The sequence below is a fragment of the Genypterus blacodes genome, unplaced genomic scaffold (genome assembly GCF_046128005.1).
Source record: "Genypterus blacodes isolate CSIRO-AG114 ecotype Tasmania unplaced genomic scaffold, CSIRO-AGI_Gbla_v1 ptg000214l_1, whole genome shotgun sequence".
NCBI lineage: Eukaryota > Metazoa > Chordata > Actinopteri > Ophidiiformes > Ophidiidae > Genypterus > Genypterus blacodes.
In genome coordinates, this window is record NW_027467013.1 from 1,916,211 (window position 1) to 1,942,997 (window position 26,787).

Here is a 26,787-nt window from a genome sequence, read left to right on the forward strand (position 1 = left end):
GTACACTATTTGACATAACTTCTAACATAACTGTAACTTGTAGCAATTGGATTTTTGTGACCTTGGCACAGACCCTGACACATATCAATTTATTTTTAGAGTAACATGCACTGTGAATGGTAAGAGGTTGTTACAAGAAAAAACAGTCAATAAAGTAAACAAAGCTGGCAGTAAAAACATCACATATGAATTATAGTAAAGGTACAAAAGCATTGTTTACCAATTCCATATAAAGTGTTTTAAGATGTGATTTAAAAGTAATGTTGACTTTGCCGGCACACTACATTCCTCAGGTAGGGGGCTTTAAAATTTAGGGCCCCTATGAAAAAAAGACCAGTCACCTTTGCTCTCTAGCGTAACCTCGCAATGGACAGACACAATTACCCTGCCTGAGGAGAATAGCTGCAAAGATCTGAGATAAACCAAATTAATTCAAAGATGACCAATCAACAAAGAACTGCAATATGATCCTATTTCTTGGAGAATAAATGATCACTGATCAATTAAATATAAAAATGGCAAAATATACCAAATGAAAAATGAATGAAATCCTGAGTAGAAGTCTGATGAAACACTCAAAGCAACTACTAAATACACAAGTGCTACTTTACACTACTGTCATACACATTCAACAAAGTGACTGGACTAGGAGCTGATAATTGAATGTATTGTGCTCTATCAAAGGATTGAGGTAATTAGGAGAACACTTCATTGTCTAGCTGTCCCAGACACAAGGCACCAGAGTCACTTCAAAAGATTTGGATGTGAAGGTGCACAAAGCTTACAAATGGGACAAAGAAAATTACTTTGTACATTGTTGTGAACTGACAAATGATCCTTTTTCAGAGGAAGACTTAGAAGTAAGGTATGTGGTGTGCAATATTTCCAAATAAATCAATAACTTAGGGCTGCAGGTGGTACTTCACCTTCCAGACCCCTGTGGCTGACCATCTGACCATCCACTAGCGGGGGTGACCTTCCGGCATACTCCTGCTATGATTAGAATTACGGGGGCAAGTCATGTGCAGACTGGCTGAGGATTCATAGAGCTTTTTGTCTGCTGTGCTGAAGGTGAGGAGGCTTTGTATTCCAAAGCTCCAGGCAAGGAATAATGAGAGGAGAATTTCTGACACAAAGGAATGTTGCACTGAATGATGGCCTGGCAAAATCTGCTCTATAGCTTCTTTGCTTTGTGTTGAATGACATCTTCTGCACATATATACACTATATACTAGCCCCACATTTTTATGTTGCATAAGAAAGTGCAAATGTGGATACTCCTTTGTTACAACAAGTAAGTTATTATAACAAAATTAGCTGCAGTAATTATAGTACTTAATAATAATCATTGAGTTTATGAGACTTAGAAAGATATAAACAAACCAACCAAGAAGGGAATGCTATGGTGTCGACTTATCTTCATTACAGTTGTGGCAGCAGCAGTAGCAGGGTGGTTGAATAGTTAAATCACAGTCATACTAAATTGAAATAAGTGCAACATCTCGCAAGATAACAACAGACCTTAGCAGCAGTAATAGCGTGTTGTTCTGATAGGGCTTGCTTGCTTGCACTGCCCTCCTGTGGTAACTGACCTGTTAGGATCACCGATTCCTGCATGCCAGGTGGGTCAGGCCTCAATTCCTCCATCAAGTGTTTTCATTAATTTGGGATTAAGCCTTTCACCAGTACATCTGAAATTGAATCTCTGCCATGGCTTTGTATTTTCAAGGTCAATGATCTTTCCTGAAGAAGCACAGAAGATACATCACTGTTCAAATGTTATCAGTTGTAAGTGTGCAACACAATATGGGCAAGCCTATCACGAAATCTCTTTACCAAGCTGACTTTGACTTAAGGTCTATATCAGTTACTTAAAATAATCTTCCCTCCATCTTAAGAAAACTTTACTTTTGAAATATAGTTACTGTTGTCATAGGAGCAGTCTGTCAATGTTATTACTATTGCGTTTTTGGCTGAAAATAAAACACTTTATGTAGCATTCCCTTCGCCAGCAGCTGCAATTCCTCATCTTTACTCTAATTGTAACTTACTTCATTCTGTTGTGAGTTGTCATTTAGAGAGGAAAACTAATACTAACCTGCATTACCTTTCATCTGTCGATGGAGCAGATTCTTATACAATATCATATTCTCACTTGATTCCATTATGTTGTCCCTGTGTTTTGGGCATCACTTTAACAATGAACCGGCGACTAGCAACTAACAAGCTCTAAATTCGAAAAGTTATATATTGGAACCATCTGCATTTGCAAGCCACTTAGGGTGTACGTAACTTGGAAGGATTTAATAGTTCTTAAATATATTAATTGGGGGGTCTTTAACATATTAATTAGAAGATCATTTAAGTAAAAGCAAAATTAAAAACAAAGTCACGAGACAACCAAGTTAAGCTAACTAGCTACCAGTCAGTAATGAACGTACAGTGCTCACAAATATTAAACCACTTAATCTCCTAATGTTTGTCAGAAAACATAGTTTATCCTTAATTAGTCTGTGGTGATGTGCACAAATAAAATAACTTAAACGGAAGACGTCGTCATTTCTTTGCCGCCGGCTGTCAGCCATTGCTTGATTGTTAATGGCAAACGTCTCGCGCTGTCCACCTGAGTTCAGCAGCAGGTCGGGATGTTAGTATCGTTGTGTGCCCACGTGGTGGCGGTGTTGTGCCTCTTATCGGCACAGATAAAGCTGTGGCATGGTCCTGTTATGCGTGTGATGCAGCCCTGTCTTTCTGCTGTTGGGCCTTGAATTCATTTTTATCCATCTTGATATCGTGTTTGACTGCAGCCTTTCGCTGCTTTTAATTTGGAGAGAAAATAGTAACACATTGAGCTTTAAGAATGAATGCACTCAAGGCTGTGATAGTATTCCTTTGTTATTATTAGTTAAAGCTTTTTAACAGCTTTTGGTTCTCTTATTTGAATCAATATCTTCCCATTACTCTGTATCTTGTCCCCAAATTTTCGATTGACTTCATGTTTTACACTTGTAGTTAATGTCATGTTTACCGCTGTCTTATTGAATCGTTATTGATGTTCTCTTGTTTTTTAATTCCTGCCTAAGCTGTTATTATCATTATCATTATCATTATCATTATTCTATATATTTTTACTATCGCCAGTAATAGTAGTAGTAGTAGTAGTAGTAGTAGTAGTAGTAGTAATGTCAGCCTGGCCCCTTGTTTTTCTCCAAAGTGTCTGAGGGTGTCAGTGAGTGAGTGAAACGAGTCTGTGGGTGTAAAAAAACAAAAAGCAGTTGGGCAGCATGGCATTATCCAGGTTCCAGGGCAGCAGGGATTTCGCTCTGGGTTGGGGGAGCGGCTGTTCCGACTTTTGTTCACGCCCCTTTTCATCAACTAGCGGGACAAGAAAGCCGGAGGGGGGAAAGCAACAGCATCCCACAGCTCCTCCATCTGCAGAGCGGAGCTGGACGGACCGGCCGGGATCCAGCAGCACCATGTGCAGAGCACTGCTAGTTCAGCTCTTTCTCCTGCTTATATACTGTGTTAGTTGGTGCCACTCTGAAGGTAAGGAGTGAGATATTTTCCCAAACTCTTTTCATGGTCCTCAGGCTGTCAGATGAATGATTTATTAAGGAGCGGCAGAGTTGTTGTGCTGCTACTGACCAGGGCACTTGTTGCTCATCAAAACAAACCAACTCATGTGGAGGGAAATTGGAATTCTGGCTTTATTGGTTAAAATACTGATATATATTTGTAAGAGACCAATACATTTTCAGTGAAACAAGTAACTGTGAGGTGGATAACTGATTGTAGATCAAACCAAATAACCTAATTGTGGCTTTATTAGAATTGCACTAGCTGTGCCAAGTGTTCTTTGGGAAAAATAATGTCTCCGGAGCAAATTGTTTTCCAGAGTATTACATTAAATGTTGAGCACAAAGCCGTCCTCAGACAGATTGGAAGTTCTCTTGAGGAACTTTTGCCTGAGCTTTACTGTTGCTAGGTAACAGAAAAGAGCATGTGACTTACAGGCAATCTGTGGACTGAGAGCTACTGGTACAAATCTCATTGAGTCGAGCAGGTCTTTCGCTGCAAATCTTTGATTCCAACTTGAATTCGGCACGTTGAGGGAATTTATTTTTCAAAAGTCATAGTTAGGAGGAAAATGGCTGAGGCATTGCTGCATGTACTGTACGTGTCAGTCCTGTGTTTGTCTCATATGGTTGTAACCCTGCTAGATCCTACTTCTCAAATTGTAATCTGCTTTCTTTTTGCTCAACACTTAGTACGTAAGCTCCTTAGTGTGAATCAAGCAACTAATTACACTGCAGCTGCTATAGAAAGGGGCCATTGCTACACAAGGAGCAGTTTTGACATAAGGAAAAGGGTTCTTACAGCAAGGGGAAAGTTTTGGAAACCTGTTTGAATACAACATCGTCGTATGTTTACATCCCAGCCATACTCATATATATCAGTTCATACTGTACAAGCTTACATGACGCCATAACATTTTGATTTTGCATTTCCTTTGAAATACAACAGCCACAATGCTTTAACCCGGGATTTATAACTGTTGGCTTGATCGATAACAATACAATCTGAGAAGTGGTCCTTCTTTTAGCAAGTTAATAGTATACTAGAGATCAGTAATGATGAGAAAATGTAAAGATCCCTTGCTTGATCCTCCCCAGAAGCTGCCTGTTTTCCTGCAAGTGCTTCATTCTTGACCTTATGTGAAACATTATCTTGTTGGTGTTGCAGAATGCTGACGTTGTCATTAATAGCTAATATGGCCGTTTGAAGTGGTAGTGCTGGTTTGATAATTATCTCTTGTTATTTGTTGTTAAAAGCGTTTGTAAGTTTGTTTCTCCGTTAATCATTTGCCAGTGAAATGTGTGATAACTCATTAGGTGCACACTCCCGAACTTTTCTGGTGTTATTAGTGGTGGGCAAGGCAGTTTTGATTTACTCAAACCAATTTCTAGTTTGTATTTAAAGGCATTGTTCAAAGGGTTATTTGTGTTCAAACTAGTCAAGATTCAGAAACCTGGCCAGCACGTGCACGTTAAACCTCACTTATGTGAGGTCTTTTCCGGTGTAGAAGCCTAAATCCTTGTGCAACAGTAACACTGCGGTAGAAATGGGAACACAGTTGGCACAAATACAGGGTAAATCCTTTCTTTTCCTGTAGCTCCCTCAGTCTAGGTTACAGAAACAGTGGATAAAGCTCAGTCTCCATCCAAGAGCTTGTGTGCTCTGACTCAATGTAGAGGAATATAAGAAATGCACTGGCTGTCCAATCACAGTGTGACAACTTAATTTATGATTCTTTTGACACTTGCTTTTTCAAGGCATGTGCAGAAATTTCAATTCTTTCAATGGACAAATTCCCACTGGTGCAAGTCTTTATTCATCTCTCCATTCCGCTGCTCTTTCTATGCCTGCGATCACTAGCAGAGCCCCTTGGGTTTCTCTGTTTTATGTGAGCAGCAAGAGCCAAAGTCACTTGTTTTGCAATTGACTGCGTTCGGTCGCATTGATTTCCATATGAAATAGGCAGCAGCACTTCGCTGTGACAGCATGGACAGGTCCAGCGCTTCATGCTGCCAGCAGCCGCTTTCTCAACACACATTCACTGAGTGAGGAGGGCTGCACCAAAACAAGACTATTGATGAAAGAGTGAAGACATCTTTCAGGGGCCCCACGTGACGAGCGAGAGATGTTTTTGCGGGTTGTGGACAGGTGTTTTTCTTAAAGTGTGGGTGTGAGAGGGGCCCTGAGTTTGACTTTTGCTTCTCCTTCTCACAGGAAATCATTCCGACTGTACTCTGCTTTCTCTTTTCTGTCTCCTCATTGACTTGTTTTTGGGGTGATACTCCCAGTTATGAGTTTGATTCCCTACTGGCTCCTCTTTTGTGCCATTGTAATTTCACAGTGGGGTTTAAGGCACTGGGGGGCTTCATTCTAATGAAAATTCCTCTCTTGTGCGTCTTTGTTTGGCAGTAGTAGGGTGTCCTTATCTTCTTCCATGGATAGTGCAGTCCTCTCGCCTGCTGTGGGTTTAAGTTCTCTAATTAGAAAAGACAAGACCAGAGAGAAGCGTAAAAGAAAACACAGAATTACACAAAACACACCCAACAAAGACACTAACTTACTCCGTCTTCACATTCTTAATAGCAGATTTGCACTATTCAAGTCACCCTTCCCTTTACATGTTCCTAATATTGACTGACAGCCAAATTGCACCTTTGTCAGGACGAAGACATGGACATCTCAGGATTAAGGAAGTTACAAAGAAGACTTTTCAGAATGTAAGAAGAGCCCACACATAAAGTAGTGTTGTTCAGGTTCAGCCTCAGTGTGCCTGTCACCTTTCGCGGGGTTACGCTGTCAGGAAACACTTATTGCATTTGAGACCTGAGCGAATAGGATTAAATTTTACTTAAATGCTTATTTAGTTGTTAACGTCCTGCAGGTCTCTGTTTATATCATCTATGAATGAAATAGTAAATGAAATAACAAATAATATTTCAGGAGTTTTTAATCAATTATAGCATTGTTTTCACAGAAGAATAACATGATAACATATGATTATTTATTTTATATTTATAGTTTCGCAGTTTTAAAGGGTTAGGGTTAAGACTGTTTTAAAACTTAATTATCCACTCTATTCACAAATTAGTTTTGTCTAGACATTCAATACTTTAATGTGTTCAAGTGATTTTCATTAAGTGGAAGAAGACGGAAGATTTCTTATTTGTGTAACTGAGCACATCCATGTGCCTCTGGTATACTGTATGCTGTATCTCTTGTCCTACCTGCCATGGCACAGATGATGCTGGAACGCCTGGGATGACTGCCCTGTAACAAAGGCTCCCTTTGAGCAGATCTAGAGCAATTTTATCATTAGTAAACTGAGCAGGAAAAAAGGTTTGCCTCCCAGATAGCAGCTGAAAGGGTTAATATATGCAGCCAGTTTGGCTCCGGTGATGGTGAAGCTGTGTGGTTCGCTGGCTAATTAATCTGAGGCAGCAAGAAGTCGTGATATGAGCATATGCTTCAAGGCTTTGAGTGCAGTAACACTGGCACTGACCCTGCAACTGTAGTGGAAGTGATCTATCTTAAAAAGAGTAGGCAGCATTACAGAAAGGCGATGATAAATCTCTGACACTAAATACAGTCATCACACACACAGCATCGATCAAGAAATCTTATTTGTCTGTTTTCACTAGTTTTCTTGTCACATTTAAAGTTTTTACACATGAAATAAGTACTTTGACCTTATACCTACTGTTTCTAATAATTCCTTACGCTTGCAGATGTTCATTTTGTTTGCTGCACAGAAGTTATAATTTTATTTTTATTGACCAACAATATTTGGAGGAGTCCTCGTATTTCAGTGATGTAGAAGGAGAATGGGAAATTGTTGATTAAGAGAGTGTAGGCATAGACCCCCCCCAACCCCTTACCTCTCTTCTCAGTGAAGAATTTGGGTTGAAAGGGTTGCGGTACCACCCAGTACCACTATTTATCCCAATTACATTTCAGACCAGGAGCAGCATGCACCATAAATCAGGTTGTCAGAGAGACAATCAGAATGGAACATTCCAATTTGGACGGGCCTGATGGAGTACGCTGCCACTGAACTATGCTGCCCGAGTCAATCTCTCCTGGAAAATGTCAGGGAAGGTAGAGTGGTGGTACCTTATCTCCACAGATGCCACTCAGTTAGAACATCAAAAGGAGGCTCAGGATGAGTGCAGTGAAGGTTGTGTAACTGTCTCGGGGGTTGGCTGGCACGCTTGTCTCCAAGGCTTGTCAATGTTGTTAACAGCATGCTTCATCAATGGAAGTCACATTCTCTTCTTTGATTTATAATTTGACGATGTTATTTTAGAATCAATTTAGGAATAAGTCACCAAAATCAAAGAGTTAAAGCTGAAATACATACAATATAGAAGAAGCTTGAAATCAATCAGTGATCTATGAACAATTATAATCCTAGTTTTGTTGTGTGCAGGATGTGAATTTGGGCAGTTCCAGTGTGGGACAGGCCGATGTATCCCAGGGGACTGGCACTGTGATGGGACATCGGATTGTGTAGATGACTCTGATGAACAGGACTGCCGTGAGTAACTAACTATGTATAGACTACTGTATAATGGTCTGAATAATATGTGGCACATAGTTCTTGTATTTATGTTATACAAGTCCAATATCAGAATCACTCCATCCTCTGACGGTGATGCATTGTGTGTGTTCTCACTTTCTACAGCTCAAATATCATGTGATGATAGTCATTTCCAGTGTTTGAGTGATGGTGAGTGTATCCCAGATGTGTGGGTGTGTGACGATGAGGAAGACTGTGAAGATGGCTCTGATGAGAGACAACACTGTCGTAAGTTTTTACCCAAAATACCCACAACAGATGCTTTCTCATATTTTCCCAAAATCTAGCAGCACTTAAAAATGTAAGTAAAATCTTTCTGCCTTTTATTCATTTTTCCTAATTTGTTCTTAGCTGGGAGGACGTGCAGCAGTGGCCAGTTTAGCTGCAGTAACGGGGCCTGCATCCCTCAAGAATACCGATGTGACCGTCTAGCAGACTGCTCAGATGGCTCTGATGAGAGAAGCTGCCGTAAGTTTCCAAAAAAAATTAAACCTCAGGCTCCTGTGGCATTTTAATCAATTTGTCAAGATTAAGAGGCTCGCTGACTGACAGAAAAAGGCCACAATATACTTCTTGTTGTCAGAAGTTGATTGCAGATTCTTTGGTGGATTAGTCAAGCTGAAGTTCAGCTGCTGTTCCATTATTGTACTGACATGGTAGACTCACCGCACTACACACTGTGGTAATCTCACAACTGCATAATGAATGCTATGGCTGTTTGTGGTGTTATGGTGGCGGTGTTACAGTTTTGTCTCTTATCCTTCTCATTAGTGTCTCACATTTCTAAACAGAGAAGAAGCCAGTGGTCACTCAATGATGATTTACTTTTCCAGATTACCCCGAGTGTACTCAGCTGAGGTGTGCTAATGGAGCCTGCTACAACCGGACCCAGCGATGTGACCAGATACTCGATTGCCGTGACGGCTCTGATGAGTCAAATTGCAGTAAGAAGACAATCAATTTTAGTCACAAACATTTGAAGTGGTTATGGAAGTGGAAGTAGTTTCATGTGCAATACCATCCACAGCACAGCGCTGCAACACAGGCCTGTTCCCATGTCGGAACGGAGAGTGTGTTCCTCAACGCTACGTCTGCGACCATGATGATGACTGTGGAGACCGAAGTGATGAGCTCAACTGCAGTATGTACCCTCTCTGTTTCTCCTGCTTGTTCTCCCGTCTCTTCTCTTTTACCTTCACTCAGTTAAAAAGCATTCCTAACTTGATCTCTCCCTGATCTTTTCTGTCTGTTAATTTTCTCTCCTTCTCCTGCAGCGTATCCTACTTGTAGAGGGAACTACTTCACCTGCCCCAGTGGCCGTTGCATCCACCAAGTTTGGCTTTGTGACGGAGAGGATGACTGTGAAGACAATGCAGATGAAAAAGGCTGTGGTATGGATATCCAAATCACTTAAATACATTTATCCGGTTAATTTTTCACTATTAGGCCAAGGGGCCTTAGACATTTGGCTGGATCTGGGGAGGAACACTAGAAGTGGCAACAACTTGAGCTTTCAGCGCGAACCTGATTCCTCTGCAGTCTCCATGGTTGGTAGGGCTAGCAAGACGCAATGCCTGTGCTCCTTAAAGTGTGTTATTCAAATGCCTCTTTGTGGCACAAGACTGCACAGCCTGCCAAAGGGCTTTAGAATTCCTCCACACTGCTGTGAAGAGTGTGTTTTTAGAGGATGGGCTGCAGAAGCCCTCTGAGCCCCCATGTGACCCCCTCAAAGCTCCGCTCGCCTGCATCGATTTAAAGTGACAGTAATGTTTTAGACAATGAGGAGTAAGACACAGTTCTCTAATGTTCAGCACTATATTCCCTTAGAGACAGAGGCCCCCTCACATCCACCAGGGCGACTTGTAAAACTGTGTTCCCGGCTCATTTTCTGTTTTTATGTATCGTTGCGGCCTTCCAGACTCTTATGATTGTTTTGTTTTCTCTATAGAAAATGTACCACGGGAGTGTTACCCAGGAGAGTGGCCATGTCCATCCTCTGGGCTTTGTATCCCTATGGATCAGCTGTGTGATGGGATAGCTCACTGTCCCGAAGGAGAGGATGAAACTAACAGCACTGCTGGGCGCAATTGCAGTTAATAGCAACACAAATCATATTCAGTTCACATTAGGACATTTCTTTATGTCCTATTACAGTTATTTGATGCTTAACCTGTATTCATTCACTTCTCCTGTGGTTTCCTTGTTGGTCAGGTATTTGGAGATGTGCCTCACTGAGTTGTGAACATCGCTGTCATGCTTCCCCAGAGGGAGGAACCTGTTCCTGTCCGTCTGGATACATCGTCAACACCAACAATAGTCGCTCATGCATAGGTACACACACTTAATTAAGAAACAGCTTAATCCAAACAATAAATAATGCATTCAGGTAGTACAACCAGGTACTAATTATAAAAGCATTAGTCATATCCAAACTATAGTATGTCAGCATGATGTAGGGATGCAGAGAAACTAATGGTGTGGACCCAGAAGTTCAATATGTCCTCGTATAACGAATCAGTAGTTGATCCTTGTCTGCTGTGTTTTCATTTTTATTTCAAGACTTCGATGACTGTTCAATGTGGGGCGTCTGTGACCAACTGTGTGAGGACCGGATAGGCAGTCATCGCTGTGGCTGTCGGGAGGGCTACACCTTGGAGCAGCACAGATATTGCAGAGCTAACGTCTCCAGTGAGTGTCGGCCCTCCTTCGGATTGAAGGGATTGTCTCAGATGTGAACGGTGTGATTGACCCAACCAAAGTCAGTCCATTAGCAGAGCCGTCTGTCCCGTCTGCCAACCTCTCTTGCTGCCCCGCCTTCCGTCTGATGCAGTGTTCAGAGTTGTTTTAGCTCAGTCTCTTGCCTTTGTGGAGCCACTGAGAGAGGCTTGGCAGAAAGGCTGAGCCGCGCTGCCTTTAGTGTCTTGCCCAGAAATCTGAAAAAAATGCTTCCCAAAAGAGAAAAAGAAAATTTCAAACCAACCAAACAGATCTGTTTGGTTGAGTATGTGGATCCATTGCTTGTTTACAGCATATGCTTACACACTGGGGGGGAAAGAATTTTTCATGTGTGTTTTGTAACTCAGTGTAGATTCTGTCCCCTGTAGCTGGAGCTCCTTCTTTGGTGTTCTCCAATGGCAGAGACCTGCTCATAGGTGACATCCATGGCAACAGCGTACAAACTTTGGTCCATTCACAGAACAGAGGGGTGGCAGTGGGAGTTGACTTTCACTACAGTCTCCATAGGATCTTTTGGACAGATACCATTCAAAATAAGGTAATTTTTGCTCTTTTCTTTGCCAATTTACTGCCGCATTTGGAGCATTTTCTACTATTGTCTTACATATGTTTAAGCCTTTCCAACTATAATGGGCTCTGTATTATCTCGTTAACAACTGAATAGAGTAGAAGACCAGTTTCTTCTTTGAAAAAAGGAAAAATTGAGTTGTAAAGCTGGCCAAGGCAGAGTTATCCTTTAAATTATCAGCACTGTTGATACTATAATGAAGGGATAGATGTGGCTCACTCATAATGAAGGGGAAGTAGACATGGAAAGGAATCCAAATGGCCTAATCTTGAAACCTGTCTGATATACTGGTATGATGTTCACATACCGGTGTGTAATTTTGGCTACTTGATCTTGTCCAGAGTAATCATGCCGTATTTGTTTTCAGTGGGACCATCCTATTATATACATTCTTTGGCCAGCTAAGATACTTTGTTCAGCTTAATAGTTTGAACTGCAGCCACTGAGTTGAAATGCTAGGATGCAGCTCTGACTGGGCATCTGTGCATATCTGCCACCTCAATGGCGGCATGTCAGCAGATTAAAACTAGAGCGAGCACAAACAGGGCATGTGAATGGACCCAGAAAGGTTAAACTACCAGGCTTTTTCCACATCTACAGTTTCTCTTTAAACAGGTCAGTTGAATATCCTGCCTTTTAGACGTCTGGATTGTGTTTCAAAAGAACAGCATAACCTTATCTAGCTACACGGTGCCAAAGCTTCCACTCTGAGAAAACAGTGCCATCTTAGTATCCGTACAGTTTTAGTTATCCGTACTTTTACATTCATGCCTATCAATGTGTATTAGAATCTCTTAAGCCATCCTCTATCTTAATGTCTTCCTATTATCTCTGTTCACACTTACCACCAAACGGATAATTTCCTGACAACAATGCTTGCTTTTGTGGACAGGTGTTTTCTGTGGATATGGACGGTTCCAACATGCAGGTGGTTTTAAACGTATCAGTTGACTACCCTGAGAACTTGGCAGTCGACTGGGTGAACAATAAACTGTATGTGGTGGAGGCCAGCGTCAACCGGATTGATATGGTGGACTTTGATGGAAATAACCGGGTCACGCTCATCACTGAAAACCTGGGAAACCCTAGAGGAATGGCAGTAGACCCCACTGTCGGGTAAGCACGTCTCCCAATATCTACCAGTCCATCCACCCATTCCCAATCCCCGCAATAGGCTATCTGTGCTGTGCTTCGTTGGAGTGGAATAATGGGTGTGTGTGTGTGAGATTAGCAGATTGTCCTGGGTGGATTAGTGAGGAGTAATGTAAGTGATGACCGTCATTGTAATCCAATAGTGTAGTTCAAGGGGGTAGGAGTGCCAGGTGGCCACAGATAAATTACTCAGTGGCAATTAATGTTCCGTTTTTTGGTAAAATGCACAGTGCGGTCGTGGATTGTAGACTTAATTAAAAAAGTTGCCCACTTGTGTCTTATCTGCTGCACAGGCTATCATGTTATTTCTATAGTCTCATCTAACATAATGAGCCTCACTTATAGAGACATTGTCCCTTTCTTGTACAGCTTTATGTTCTTCTCAGATTGGGAGGCTCTGAATGGTGAGCCAGGTCTGGAGCGGGCCTTTATGGACGGCACCAACCGGTATGGGATCGTTAAAAGCAAACTAGGCTGGCCGGCTGGTATCACACTGGACATCGAGGCCAAGCGTGTTTACTGGGTTGATAGTCGCTATGACTACATTGAAACGGCAACATACGACGGCCTTCATAGGTAAACAGAGCGCAATGTGTTCTGTAGAATTTGTAGAAAAGCAAAACCCCCTAAAATTCTGAGGGACACATGCATTATATCTGTGTTCTAAAGCAATGTTCTCACCATTTCCTAAGAAAAACAGTGGTTCATGGGGGCAACGTGATCCCACACCCATTTGGGATCAGTCTCTTTGAGCACAACGTCTATTTCACGGACTGGACCAAGATGGCGGTGATGAAAGCAAACAAGTTCACTGACAGAAATCCTCAGGTGGTTTACACGACATCCCAGACCCCACATGGTGTCGCAGTGATACATCAGCTAAAGCAGCCATATGGTAAGACCTGAATGAGGCACGTTCCTGCTCAGACTGGTGTTATGCTAATGCAGCTCAGCTTTATATACATGTGGACGAGGTCACAGAGTTTGGATTTAATAGTCAACTATGATGACTTTAGATGGCTATACTCATTTAAACTGTATGGAATGAATTAACCGCTAATTTATTTTGATTTGACCATTACTTTCTGTTGTTGTTGTCTCTAGTCTCAAACCCTTGTGGTGTAGACAGGGGGGGTTGTGAGCAGATCTGTGTTCTGAGTCACAGGAGTGACAATGGAGGACTGGGTTACCGCTGCAAATGTCGAATGGGCTATGACTTACATAGTGATGGCAAACGATGCGTGGGTAAGACAATCTAAGCAACAATTGACCTTTAAATTGTTGGAATTTATCAATTCCACACACCTTATTGTGTGACCTGGTTAAAAGTTACGTAACAGCCTGAGATTCATGGATCAACCCAAGCTCACTAAGTGGTTTCATGTTTTCTACCTGATTCTTTGTATTGCAGTCTTAGCATTAGTGTTTTGTGTGGTATGAGAGACTGTCCTGATTCTTATTGTCTTCTGTTTCCTGTCCTCAGCTGTAAGGAAGTTCTTGCTGTTCTCCAGCCAGCTCGCAGTGAGAGGAATCCCCTTTAACCTCTCCTCCCAGGAAGACATCATCTTGCCCGTCACTGGATCGCCGTCTTATTTTGTCGGGGTGGATTTCAGCGCTGAGGACGACTCCATCTTTTTCTCAGACACGGCCAAAGACATAATCTATAAGCAGAAAGTAGACGGGACTGGTGAGAATCTATATTGTTTCAGCTCAAGCGATACGTCTACAAGATCTAAATTTATAGTATGTATTTCCAGCGTCTCTCCCATGTGTACATCCTTGGGTAATTTCCCACCCAGCCGAGCTCTACCATGTGATCCAGCCAGGCTTATAGAGGGAGTTAAGGGAGTGCCTGATGGGGCCGACTGGTACTATGGGGGAGGGAGTGGACAGGAGTATGGACAGCAGAAAATGGATCACGTAATCAGCCAAGAGCTCAAAATAATGCCTTAGAAATGACGAGAACAAACTAATCACAAATGTTTGACCAGGGAGTTTTAGGTGATAGCTTGTAACATCCCACTTAATCGTGTTGTGAAATCCGTTGTGAATGTGATAATCAATGATCACACGGTAAGAAACACCACTGTTCTGATCTTAGATGTTGTTTTTGGAGAGACTTTGGCTTTTTCTCCCTCTGCTTCGCGTTGTGAAAATGTCAGCTTGTTATTTAAACGTGTTCCTCTTTCATCTCTGAGTTAAACGGTGGTCTGACTGCTTTGATCTGCACAGGCAGGGAGGTACTGGCAGCCAATAGGGTGGACGGAGTGGAGGACCTGGCTTATGACTGGATTTCAAAGAACCTCTATTGGACTGACCCACGCTACAGGAGCATATCTGTCATGAAGCTAGCTGATAAGTCCAGGAGGGCCATCATACGTAACCTCAACAACCCCAGATCCGTTGTGGTGCATCCTGTCATCGGGTAAATTGACATAAGATCATTATAGAACATATTTCAGCATATTTCCTTTATATCATATTAGTTTGTCAGCCCTAAGTGTGCACTGATGTGATTAATTCAGTGTAACGGCCTCTATGATGGCCGACAGTAAGACGCTGGCTTAAACGGAAAAGCTCCATAATCCGGAAATTTCTAAAATAGAATGTAAATATTTTGCATAGTTTTTAACAGGTTTGTCACCCATATCCATGTATCAAAGGTCAAGTGTTTGATTGAAATATGTCCATGAAACTTATTTGTGTTGCTTTCATAGGTATATCTTCTGGACTGACTGGTACCGGCCAGCAAAGATCATGAGGGCTTGGGGTGACGGGTCACATGCCCTGTCTATTGTAAACACCACCCTTGGGTGGCCAAATGGACTCGCTATTGACTGGAGGTGAGCCAAGGATCTTAAGCAATATACCAAGACCTCAAATCACAACATGACATTAGATTTGCAACATTTAAAAGCTTAAGGATTGACATATTTGATGTGTATATCCTGTGTTTGCCTGACTGTATTTATTTTGAACTCCCAGCTCGATGCGTCTGTATTGGGTGGATGCATTCTTTGATAAAATCGAGTACAGCAATTTTGATGGACAGAACAGGATTTCTTTGGACCGCATCACTCAGATCTCTCATCCATTTGGCCTCACTATTTTTGAAGGTAATAAATAGCTTTTCGTTATTTATTCCCTTGTCAGGTGCTGGATGTTTTATAGCCAGAGACTTTCTGATGAGCTTTGTCTTGCTTCATGGCGACCATGTCAGAAGAGCGATTTTTTTTACGAGGAGGTGATGAGAGATGAAGGTACTGAGGTTGTTCCCTGTTGCTCCTGTTTCATACAGGCTATGCGTATTTCACTGACTGGCGTCTGGGTGGCATTGTACGTGTGCGGAAGACTGATGGAGGGGAGATGGTCATTATCAGGAGAGGAATAAGCCACATCATGCATGTCAAGTCTTTCAACTCTAACTCGCAGACTGGTCAGTAGCTTCATTCAATGCTCTCCGCACTGCACTATTCACACATAGCTGCAGCTCTCACTTGTCCATCATGTTCCTTGTAATTACAGTCCACTCCCCCTCTCAGGTTCCAACCTCTGCAACAGGCAGGCCAATCCTAATGCGGACTGCAGCCATTTCTGCTTCCCAGTCCCAGACTCTCAGAGGGTATGTGGATGTCCTTACGGCATGAAGCTGTCACCCAACCAGCAGACGTGTGTGGCGGATCCTTCCAACGAGCCCCCCACGCTGCAGTGTGGCATCAACTCCTTCTCCTGCAGCAATGGCAAATGTATCCCCAACAGCTACAGATGTGACGGCCAGGATGATTGCCATGACAACAGCGACGAAGTCAACTGTGGAATTAACAGTAATGCATTTGGTTTTTGTCAATCTGGTTGATTAGAGTGATTACATCTGAGCAGAACAGGGTACTTCAACAAAATGCAAGTTGTGAATTTAAACAAAATCTGTATTAAAATGTGAATTGAAAACATAATTTCCACTTTTTTCAGACACCACCTGCTCCCCCTCTGCATTCACCTGTGCCAATCAGCACTGTATACCTGCCAGATGGCGCTGTGACGGGCATAATGACTGTTTCGATAGCAGTGATGAGTCCAACTGCCCTACCCAGGTGCCTGGAACATGCCCTGCCAATCAGTTTACCTGTGCCAACCAGCGCTGCATCCCGCATACGTGGCGTTGTGACACCGATAATGACTGCGGCGATGGTTCAGATGAAGCTGACTGCCGTGAGTTTCAGCTTTGGTTGGGCTGGCAGATTTTGTCGGGCTCCTGTTGTCTGACTTTAGGCTGTTTGTGTTGACAGATCTGACCAGCACATGCCATCCGGGCCAGTTCCAGTGCCCAGACCACCGCTGTATAGACCCCAGCTATGTGTGTGACGGGGACAGGGACTGTGCAAACGGAGCAGATGAGCAGAGCTGCAGTGAGTGTCTTCCTTCATTACAGTTTCTTTAAGCCTCTTTGATCATCGATCGCATTACCTGTGTTGCACAACAATATATCTCATTATTGATAACTGCAGACTGTAACCTTGTCATGCTGAATTGACTCTTCCAGTCTACAACTGCACTGCGACTGAATTCAAGTGTTCAAACCGTCATCAGTGTATCAACTCTTACTACCGATGCGATGGCGTCTTTGACTGCAATGATCGGTCAGATGAGCGCGGGTGTCGTAAGTATTTAACGAGGATTGTTTATTTGAGTAATCTATGTTTTCCTGCTCAGCTAACATATTTGTGTTGTTTGCTAATGTGTCCCAGCTACCAGGCCCCCCGGGATGTGCCACCACGAGACTGAGTTCCAGTGCCAGTCCGACGGTAACTGTGTCCCTGCCACCTGGGAGTGTGACGGACATCCGGATTGTGAAGATGGCTCTGATGAACACCACGCCTGTCCACCCCGCACGTGCCCGTCCGCTCTATTCCGCTGTGACAATGGAAACTGCGTGGTTCGTGGTTGGCTGTGTGATGGGGACAACGACTGCAGGGACATGAGTGATGAACGAGATTGTCCCACACCACCCTTCCGGTGTCCAAGCTGGCAGTGGCAATGCCCAGGACACAGTGTGTGCATCAATCTCACCAGGGTTTGTGACAACACCCCCGACTGCCCCAATGGTGCTGACGAGTCTCCGCTCTGCAGTAAGTCTGTTCTATAGTTTTTAACATTGAGGATACAGTATGTTACTTGGCTTGTAGAACAAAATGATTGTTTAACAATTGCCAAGTCTGCTGGCCTCTTCAAATTAAATCAGTTTTAACATCAACAAACATGATCAAACTCTGTGATTGTATTATAATTCTATGTTTAATTTCACAAAAATCTGTGTTGAATGTTTGTGTCTTTGTGTTTAGATCATGCATGTGTGTGATTTGACCTGCATTAATCTGAAAATGATTTGTGATTTTCCTTTCTTGCTTTCCTCACAACTTTCAGATGAGCCTTTGCCAGGTATGAACAGATTCTCAATCATTGGTAGAACTACAGCAAGTAGTCGATTAATTTCTACAAAAACAGCGTAACTGTTGTCTGTTTTGATGCTCGGATTTTGTTTCTAAACATAATTGGAGGAATCGTGTCCCATAAAAATACAGGGAAATAGTTTGACACAGATGAAGAACTCTGAAGACATTTTTTCGCATACTGTTTGTCGCGATTATGATATGCGTATGATTCATTTGCTACACTTCTTACTTCTCTAATTTATCATTTACACATATAAAAGATTGTTATTATTATTTTTGTATCAGCATTTTTATATGTTCTTAACCCAGATCAGGAGAGCTGCTCAGACAACAACGCTGGTTGTACCCATGGTTGCATCCAAGGGCCATTTGGGGCCCAGTGCTCATGTCCTATGGGTTATCAACTGAGCAATGACTCCAAGACATGTGAGGACATTGATGAGTGTAATCCCCCTGGACTGTGTAGCCAGCACTGCTTTAATGAGAGAGGCTCTTTCCGCTGTCATTGCCAGGACGGTTACACTCTTGAAGCAGACCAACGAACATGCAAGGCCTCAGGTAAGGAAGGATACTTACAATATTTAAGAGAGCTCCATAAAGAGATATACAGTATACAGTTTCACATCCAGAACATCATTTTGTTTTAGACTTGGAACCTAGTTTTGGGTTGCAAAATGGCCATTTGTTACCAGTTAATTAGATTATATTCATTAAATTAGAAAGTAGGCATATTATTAATGTAATATGAATGCTGCTGCTGCCAATGTAATTGGCCTTATTGGCCTCAGTTTGCTTCTCGTGCCGGCCAGTGGGCAGGAATGCGCTGTCATTTCGGGGGAGCTTGGCCCCCACACAGCACGACTGACTCATTATCTTTCTTCTCCCCTCTCTCTCCTAGCTGCTCTGATTTCTATAGATAAGACAAATAACATATATGTCACTCACTGGCCATCACGGGGGTAATTAGGACATAATCACCAACAAGGGGGTATTTATGGGGAGCGTGCCTGACATGAAGCCCTCTTCCACACAGATAACCTGCTGAAAGGCTTTGTAACACAATAGGCCTTTATTTGGACAGAAGTACATTCCCCAAGCAGTGCAATTTGAGTAGGGTCTGTTTATCAGTCCGGTTGTATAGTTTTGCCAGACAGTGAAACCTGATGAGTGCTCTCATAGGTGACGGAGAATTAATGTCTCTTCACAGATTCTCGGGAGGCCTTCTTGTTTGTTGCCAGTCGAAATCAGATTGTGCAAGATGAGATAACCGCTCAGCCCAACGTGATCCGCTCGCTGGTTCGAGATGGACGCAACATTGTGGCCCTTGACTTTGATTCTGTCACTGACCGTGTGTACTGGTCTGATACCAGCCAGGACAGAATCTGGAGCGTCCACAAGAATGGCAGTGACAGGACTGTGGTGAGTTTGGTTTGTGTCATTGTCTTCACAGAAAATAATTATTGATTCATGCAAACTGTTCATCATCAGTTCATCATTTTACTAAGAATACTTTTTCATGGGCAGATATTTGACAGTGGAGTGACTGTGACAGAGAGTCTTGCTGTGGACTGGGTGGGCAGGAATCTGTACTGGACTGACTACGTCCTGGAGACTGTTGAAGTGTCTAAGCTGGATGGCACCCACCGCACTGTATTAGTCAGTGTTAATGTCACTAATCCTCGAGCCCTGGTTCTGGACCCAAGGGACAGGTCGGTGACGTTATGTGTAGGAATGTAATGAACGTCATTTTTTCTACTTTCAGTTGTTTCTAGTTGTTAAAATGCGAGGAATTGTTTTTGCAGTGTTCATCTGATGTTCTGGACTGACTGGGGGAGGAACCCTCGCATTGAGAGGGCCAGCATGGATGGGAATTTGAGGACAACCATCATAAGCAATAAGCTGTACTGGCCTAATGGTCTTACCATAGACTATCCCAACAATCTGTTGTACTTTGCTGATGCCTACCTGGACTTTATTGACTACTGTGATTATAATGGCAACAACAGGAAACAAGTTCTGGCCAGCGATCTGGTGAGTGCATTAGAATGCAGACTCTTCTTGTTTTGACTTATCTGTAAAGATCATTATATTCTGTATGTGTGTGACTGCATATTAACATCTAAAAGTGAACGCTGCACCATTTGTATTGATAGTATGTGTAAGATACACTTTTTTCTTTTGCTATTCTCTGTGAAAAGGTACTGCAACATCCGCACGCAATTACCATTTTTGAGGATTTTGTGTATTGGACTGACAGATACATCAACCGTGTGATCCGAGCTCATAAGTGGCATGGGCAGAACCAGACAGTGATGTTATACAACCTCCCTCAGCCAATGGGTCTGGTGGCAGTGCACCCAGCCAGACAGCCAGCAGGTATGAGACAATATCAATAAAACAGTCTGGGTTGCATTAATGTTGTTTCATGTTTCCTGTTCAGACTGATCAGACCAGCTTGTTGGTCGTCTTGACAGTGATGTTGTGTCACTATGCAGCAGTTATATAGGTTTTGACATTTCATAGTAATTCCAGATAACGATTGACTCTTCTGTATGAATGTGTGCATCTGCATTTGTTCACTCATGTATATGTGCTTTGACAATGTGTAGGTGAAAATCACTGCTTGAGGAGCACATGTAGCCATATCTGCCTACTTTCAGCCGTGGGGCCGAGTTTCTACTCCTGTGCTTGCCCCTCAGGCTGGATGCTGGCAAATGATCATATCACCTGCACCAGAGGTATGCATCCTGCCAGATAGAGGGAAACTTTCATCACTTAGCTTGATGAGAAAGGAAGTGAGGTCAGATGCAGTTGATAAATTGATGAATGTGTCATTTATGTACCTTAGCAGTGGATCTTAGTGTAATGTAATGTTATAATAGTTTTAATAATGGCAATACATAACGTAAAAGTGTTAGTTCTTGTGTGGTTTATTTGTGGCCACCCCTGTGTTAATACGTCTCATATTTTAAAGAGATCCAAGGACTTGTCAACAGTCTCCCATTTAGATACTCTTGTACAATCCTGTTATACTCGTAAATATGAAGAATCATATGAGCGTATCTTCCAAGGTCTTATGGAGACAAGGGACCTTTAATTCAAAGTCCAAGGAATCCTCTTCGGGTCGGCAGCTTAACTCATCTCAGGTTTCAGCCAATTCAAGTCAAGCAGAACGCATTCAACCCCTGAGGCCAACGATTATCCAAGAATGAAAATGCCCCACAACCATTCACTGATGTTAATCTCTGATGACAAAGCAAATCAGATCGTGGAACAAACTTTCACCAGTCAATCCTCTTTGTAGATAAGGGCTGCTTTCCAGTAATCAGTTAATTTGAGAAGCAAGGCAACTTTTTGTTTTATATTGCTGTCGGCCAACTTCACAGTCTGGAAATCTTAGATGTTGTGTTTCATTATAGACACGGGTGAATGCATTTATATGTTTTGTTGTCTTTTCTTCACCGTCTATCTTTTCTCTTGTACCCGCAGTTGAGGATCCTTTCCTGGTGGTTGTCAGGGACAGTATAATCTATGGCATTTCCCTGAACCCAGAGGACAAGACTAATGATGCTATGGTCCCTGTTGCTGGACTGCAGAACGGCTATGATGTTGACTTTGATGACAGTGAACAGACCATCTACTGGGTGGAGCATCCTGTATGTATAACCACTGTGCCATGTGCATGTGTTCTGAGTCTGAACCTGGCCTGTGTTTCCCTGAGAGTTAAGACGTGGTTACATAACAGCATTTTGGAAGATCACTCACAAGAAATTTAAGTCAGCAAACACTTTGATTGACAATAACAATGAACGATCACATTGCTCATTTCAAGTACTGGTGGCTTTAAGAGCTCTTTGTAATCACAGTAATAGTTCACAGGAAAACACAAGAGATACCAAACTGAACATGACTGAATGGCTGAGATTGTGCTGCTTCCCTTTGTTCCCCAGGGTGAGATCCACAGGGTGAAGTCGGATGGGACCAACAGAACAGAGTTTGCCCCTGCGGCCATCTTGGGCTCTCCTGTTGGCCTGGCTCTCGATTGGATGACAGAGAATCTGTACTATACCAACCCAGCTACACAGTCTATAGAGGTGAGATCAATAATTATCTCTCCTATTGTTGTTTTGCCTTCATAATGGCTCTATGTGTCTGATTTTTGTCATAATTGGATGTAAGCTAAACAATTCCTGTGTCACAATAAAACCATTCAGTCCTTCAATCACTTTATTTCCTGTTTGTGTTTGTGCTTGACCAGGTTTTGAAGCTGAGAGGGGAGGTACAGTACCGTAAAACTCTGATCACAAATAACGGCTCCCCAACTGGCGCTGGCAGCCCTGTTGGCATTGCAGTAGACCCAGCACGTGGGTAAGCCCCATTTAACACAGTCCTGGCACAGACACTCATCCCCACAGTCACTGAGCCCTATCAGCCGCCTCATTGCCATCTGCTCGGCCCCCAGAGAGATCAACCCGTGTTACTGAATACAACGCCACACACTCCAACTCTAGTACAAAAGTGTAGAATCCATTTCCATGCCGTTATTCCTCACCCTGCTGAGACAGGTTGCAATATTGAATTTGGTGAGATGCTTGATAACGATACTGCAGGTGTTGCCGTAGGTCTCTGTGGGTTGAGATCATACTGAATACCTTTGAAACCCACCAGATATAAACAGAAAGTCGGCTGACAAATAAGGTTCCTTTTTACAACAGCAAAAACTGATGTATTCTGTTGCCTATTATGCAACAGAGGGAAAACTACAAATGCCTGAAACACAAACTATGACGACTACATGCTTCTTTGTTTTGTTAAGGAAACTGTACTGGACAGACCAGGGCACAGAGAGCGGCATCCCTGCCAAGGTGGCTTCTGCAGACATGGATGGCCAAAACCCTGTCACCCTGTTTACCAACAACTTGGACCATATTGAGTTTCTCACTGTGGACATCAGAGAAAACAAGTTGTACTGGGCTGTTACAAGCACCGGCATGGTCTGTGCTACATTTTGAGTTCACACAAATGTTTCTAATTCTACAAAAAGCAAATGCAGAGCTACATGCATCTTTGTCTGCATTTCTTTGGAACTCAGATTGAGCGAGGGGATCCAGATGGGAGTAACCGTATCACCATAGTGACAGGCCTGTCTCACCCCTGGGGTGTGGCTGTCCATGAAAACTTCCTCTACTTCACCGATCGCGACTTTGAGGTTATAGAACGTGTGGATAAAGCCACCGGAGCCAACAGGATTGTTCTGCGAGACAATGTGTCTGGTCTCAGAGTACTCAAAGTTCACCACAGACAGAGTGAGTGTTGCACTGAGGCACTGCACATATTTGACCTTCATTCTTTGTGATGTGGAGTGTTTCTTCCGTTTGTCACATTGTGTTCTCTTCTCAAATGTAGCATCTGCAGGTACCTCTACTGGCTGCAGTAACAATCCGGGGGCGTGCGAGCAGCTCTGCTTCCCTCGGCCCGGGGGTCTGTTCACGTGTGCGTGTGCCACAGGCTTTAAGCTCAATGCTGACAACAGGACCTGCGCTCCCTATCAGTCCTTTGTGGTCATCTCCACTCTGTCTGCTATCAAAGGCTTCAGTCTGGAAGGGACGGACCACTCTGAGGCCATGGTGCCTGTGGCAGGGAGAGGTCAGAGATTCTCATATATTTCTAATTACACTTTATGTGGTACATTTCTGTCATGTCTAAAATACTCCACAAGTGAAAACTGGGTGAGTTGAGTTGAGCCATTTGATGTAGTAGCAGCTAATCACTTTGTTTTGTTCTTGCAGGCCGTAATGCTTTACACATTGACGTACATATGGCTTCTGGGTTTATCTACTGGTGTGACTTCAGTAGCACTGTGGCGTCACAGAATGCGGTTAAACGGATCAAGCCAGACGGATCTGCATTACGTAGCATAGTTACATCTGGGATAGGACGTAATGGGATCCGAGGGATTGCTGTGGACTGGGCTGCAGGTATGTGTTTGCTTCAGATACGTCCTTTGTGTATATTTTTTACATTAACGAAATACTGCAAAAGGAACTGTCACTGCTTATCAATTTCACTGCTGTTTTTGTGATTTTTAAGTGAACCCAGAAAATAGAACCTAAGTAATTAAGTTAAGAGGATTTTAAGTAAAACAGCAGCTTACAGAAAAGTAGTAGTACCACTTCTTGTATGACTCTCAATGTGCATATACAGGATATGATGTCAACCTTACTGCTTTCTACCCTCAGGCAACCTGTATTTCACCAACGCCTTCCTGGCTGAGACATACGTGGAGGTGCTTCGCCTAAATACCTCTTTCCGCAGGGTACTGCTGAAAACTGAAGTAGACATGCCACGCCACATTGTGGTGGACCCCAGAAACAGATACTTGTTTTGGGCCGATTATGGTCAGAACCCCAAAATTGAGCGATCTCTCTTGGATGGAACGAACAGAACAGTTCTGGTGTCATCAGGAATTATTACTCCACGAGGTCTAGCTCTGGACTGGGAGACTGGCTATGTCTACTGGGTAGATGACTCTCTGGATATGATTGCCAGGGTAAACCCTAATGGAGGGGAGACTGAGATAATCAGGTATGGCACCCGCTACCCAACTCCCTATGGGATCACTGTGTTTGAGAACAGTATTATTTGGGTAGACAGGAACCTCAAAAAGGTGTTTCAAGCCAGTAAAGAGCCGAGCAACACGGAACAGCCTACTGTCATTAGAGACAACATCAACATGCTGAGGGATGTCGCCGTCTTTGACCAGCATACACAACCCAGCACTGCTCAGGAGCTTAACAACAACCCATGCATGGAAAGCAATGGAGGCTGTGCCCACTTTTGCTTTGCCGTCCCAGGCACTCAGAATAAGAAATGCAGCTGCGCATTTGGGAATCTTGCAGCAGACGGGGAGAGCTGCTTGGTGTCAAGGGACGATTATCTCATCTACACTACTGAGAGCACGGTGCGGAGCTTGCGCCTGGATCCAGAGGACCACGCTCTGCCTTTCCCTGTGGTGAATGTACCACGTACCTCTGTGGCATTGGATTTTGACCACAGTGACAGGAGGATCTACTTCACACAGAGCACAGGCGCAGGAGTGAGCAAGATCAGCTACATCAGCCTGTCCGCCCCCACCTCGCCTCCGGTGGTGGTCGCGTCAGGCAAGTGTTGTGCTCACACTACAACATGGACGTTTTGTGTTACTGTCATTGATAAGAGTTCTCTCTTAAACAGACATCTTACAGTTGTATTTGTGCTTGTGTTTGAACAGATTTAGGGGCTCCTGATGGTATCGCTTTTGACTGGATAAACAGGAGAATTTATTACAGCGACTATGTCAACCAGAGTATCAGCTCCATGGCAGTGGACGGCTCTCAGAGGACAATTGTTGCCCAGGTGGCCAGGCCAAGGGCCATCATGCTGGATCCGTGCAGAGGGTAAGACAAACGCAACACACTCTTTTTCACTATGCTAAACTGGCATCTGGATATGAATCCTTCCTTGCTCCACAGATACATGTACTGGACAGACTGGGGAACCAATGCAAAGATTGAACGGGCCACTGTAGGCGGTAACTTCAGGACCGAGATTGTGAACAGCAGTCTTGTTTGGCCCAACGGACTCACGCTGGACTATGAAGAACAGAGGCTTTACTGGGCAGACGCCAGCTTGTAAGATCATAAAAAGACTCTTTAACATCATTTTGTCCACCGCACAGTCCCGTTCATCTGCTGGCGTCTTGGTTTTGCTCTGCTTTCAGACAGAAGATTGAGCGATCCTCCCTCACAGGGAACAATCGGGAGGTCATCGTCAGCACGGCCATCTACCCCTTTGCCATGGCCATGTTCGGTCAGTTCATCTATTGGACCGACTGGAACACACGCAGCATCTACCGGGCCAACAAACACGACGGTTCCGATCAGACGGTGATGATTCAAAACCTTCCATCCCGGCCCATGGACGTGCATGTTCTGGCGAGCAGGAAGCAGCAGCAGTGTGACAGCCCCTGCCAGCAGTTTAATGGAGGCTGCAGCCACATCTGCTCTGCTGGTACACTAAAGCTTTCACAACACCATTGCTTTGTTGCAGTTATGACAGATCGTTGTTGTGAAAAATGCGTTTGTTCCGTGCAATTTGATCTTTTCAGGACCAAATGGTGTTGAGTGTCAGTGTCCATCAGAGGGACGCTGGTACCTGGCAGACAACAAGCACTGCATCCCTGACAATGGAACGCGGTGCCAGGCCGGACAGTTCACCTGTATGAACGGTCGCTGTATCCGTGCCCAATGGAAATGCGATAATGACAACGACTGTGGAGACGGCAGTGATGAGCTGGAGAGAGTGTGTGGTAGGCTGTCCTCACACACTACAAGGACCTTTCTGTCCATTCTACTGCTGATTTACTTTTCACCTTCTGCTTTTCCTTCATGAAGCTTTGCATGATCTTTTCTCTAACCCTAACCCTAATACTAACAACTTCTCTCTATGTCGCAACAATCATTTTTCTCAGGGAACAAGACTGAATCCCCCCCTCCCGGTGTGTAAGCTTGCACATGATGACTCAAATTCTGTTTACATGCTCCTGTTCTTTGACTAATAACACAAATTAACTCTAAAAACTGAATCAGTTTCTTTATATCTTGCATGCAGTCCCTCAATTGCTGTCATCCTTTATTGCCTTGTCAGGTAACATCAACTTCCACTGTGTTTGTGTGTGTGTTCGGTGTGTG

At 43.4% G+C, this 26,787-nt stretch overlaps 1 protein-coding gene across 1 annotated transcript in view; it reads left to right on the forward strand.

Moving 5' to 3' along the window:
* Positions 1 to 3,284: 3,284 nt before the first annotated feature.
* Positions 3,285 to 26,787, forward strand: part of lrp2a (low density lipoprotein receptor-related protein 2a) — a 38,600-nt gene continuing 15,097 nt past the window's right edge. The window contains 47 exon segments of the mRNA XM_076169874.1: positions 3,285 to 3,390; positions 3,393 to 3,460; positions 3,462 to 3,546; positions 8,003 to 8,110; positions 8,258 to 8,380; positions 8,504 to 8,620; positions 8,986 to 9,096; positions 9,180 to 9,293; positions 9,427 to 9,543; positions 10,101 to 10,244; positions 10,364 to 10,483; positions 10,712 to 10,840; positions 11,257 to 11,426; positions 12,349 to 12,572; positions 12,978 to 13,184; positions 13,301 to 13,503; positions 13,713 to 13,853; positions 14,092 to 14,295; positions 14,841 to 15,033; positions 15,326 to 15,451; positions 15,594 to 15,724; positions 15,907 to 16,044; positions 16,151 to 16,432; positions 16,578 to 16,817; positions 16,895 to 17,014; positions 17,149 to 17,265; positions 17,354 to 17,734; positions 18,030 to 18,044; positions 18,368 to 18,616; positions 19,266 to 19,477; positions 19,583 to 19,767; positions 19,861 to 20,089; positions 20,257 to 20,434; positions 20,668 to 20,796; positions 21,548 to 21,714; positions 22,009 to 22,152; positions 22,317 to 22,426; positions 22,875 to 23,052; positions 23,151 to 23,364; positions 23,465 to 23,704; positions 23,848 to 24,036; positions 24,298 to 25,218; positions 25,329 to 25,494; positions 25,570 to 25,728; positions 25,818 to 26,107; positions 26,205 to 26,420; positions 26,681 to 26,743. Coding sequence (XP_076025989.1) covers positions 3,285 to 3,390; positions 3,393 to 3,460; positions 3,462 to 3,546; positions 8,003 to 8,110; positions 8,258 to 8,380; positions 8,504 to 8,620; positions 8,986 to 9,096; positions 9,180 to 9,293; positions 9,427 to 9,543; positions 10,101 to 10,244; positions 10,364 to 10,483; positions 10,712 to 10,840; positions 11,257 to 11,426; positions 12,349 to 12,572; positions 12,978 to 13,184; positions 13,301 to 13,503; positions 13,713 to 13,853; positions 14,092 to 14,295; positions 14,841 to 15,033; positions 15,326 to 15,451; positions 15,594 to 15,724; positions 15,907 to 16,044; positions 16,151 to 16,432; positions 16,578 to 16,817; positions 16,895 to 17,014; positions 17,149 to 17,265; positions 17,354 to 17,734; positions 18,030 to 18,044; positions 18,368 to 18,616; positions 19,266 to 19,477; positions 19,583 to 19,767; positions 19,861 to 20,089; positions 20,257 to 20,434; positions 20,668 to 20,796; positions 21,548 to 21,714; positions 22,009 to 22,152; positions 22,317 to 22,426; positions 22,875 to 23,052; positions 23,151 to 23,364; positions 23,465 to 23,704; positions 23,848 to 24,036; positions 24,298 to 25,218; positions 25,329 to 25,494; positions 25,570 to 25,728; positions 25,818 to 26,107; positions 26,205 to 26,420; positions 26,681 to 26,743 — 8,473 coding nt within the window.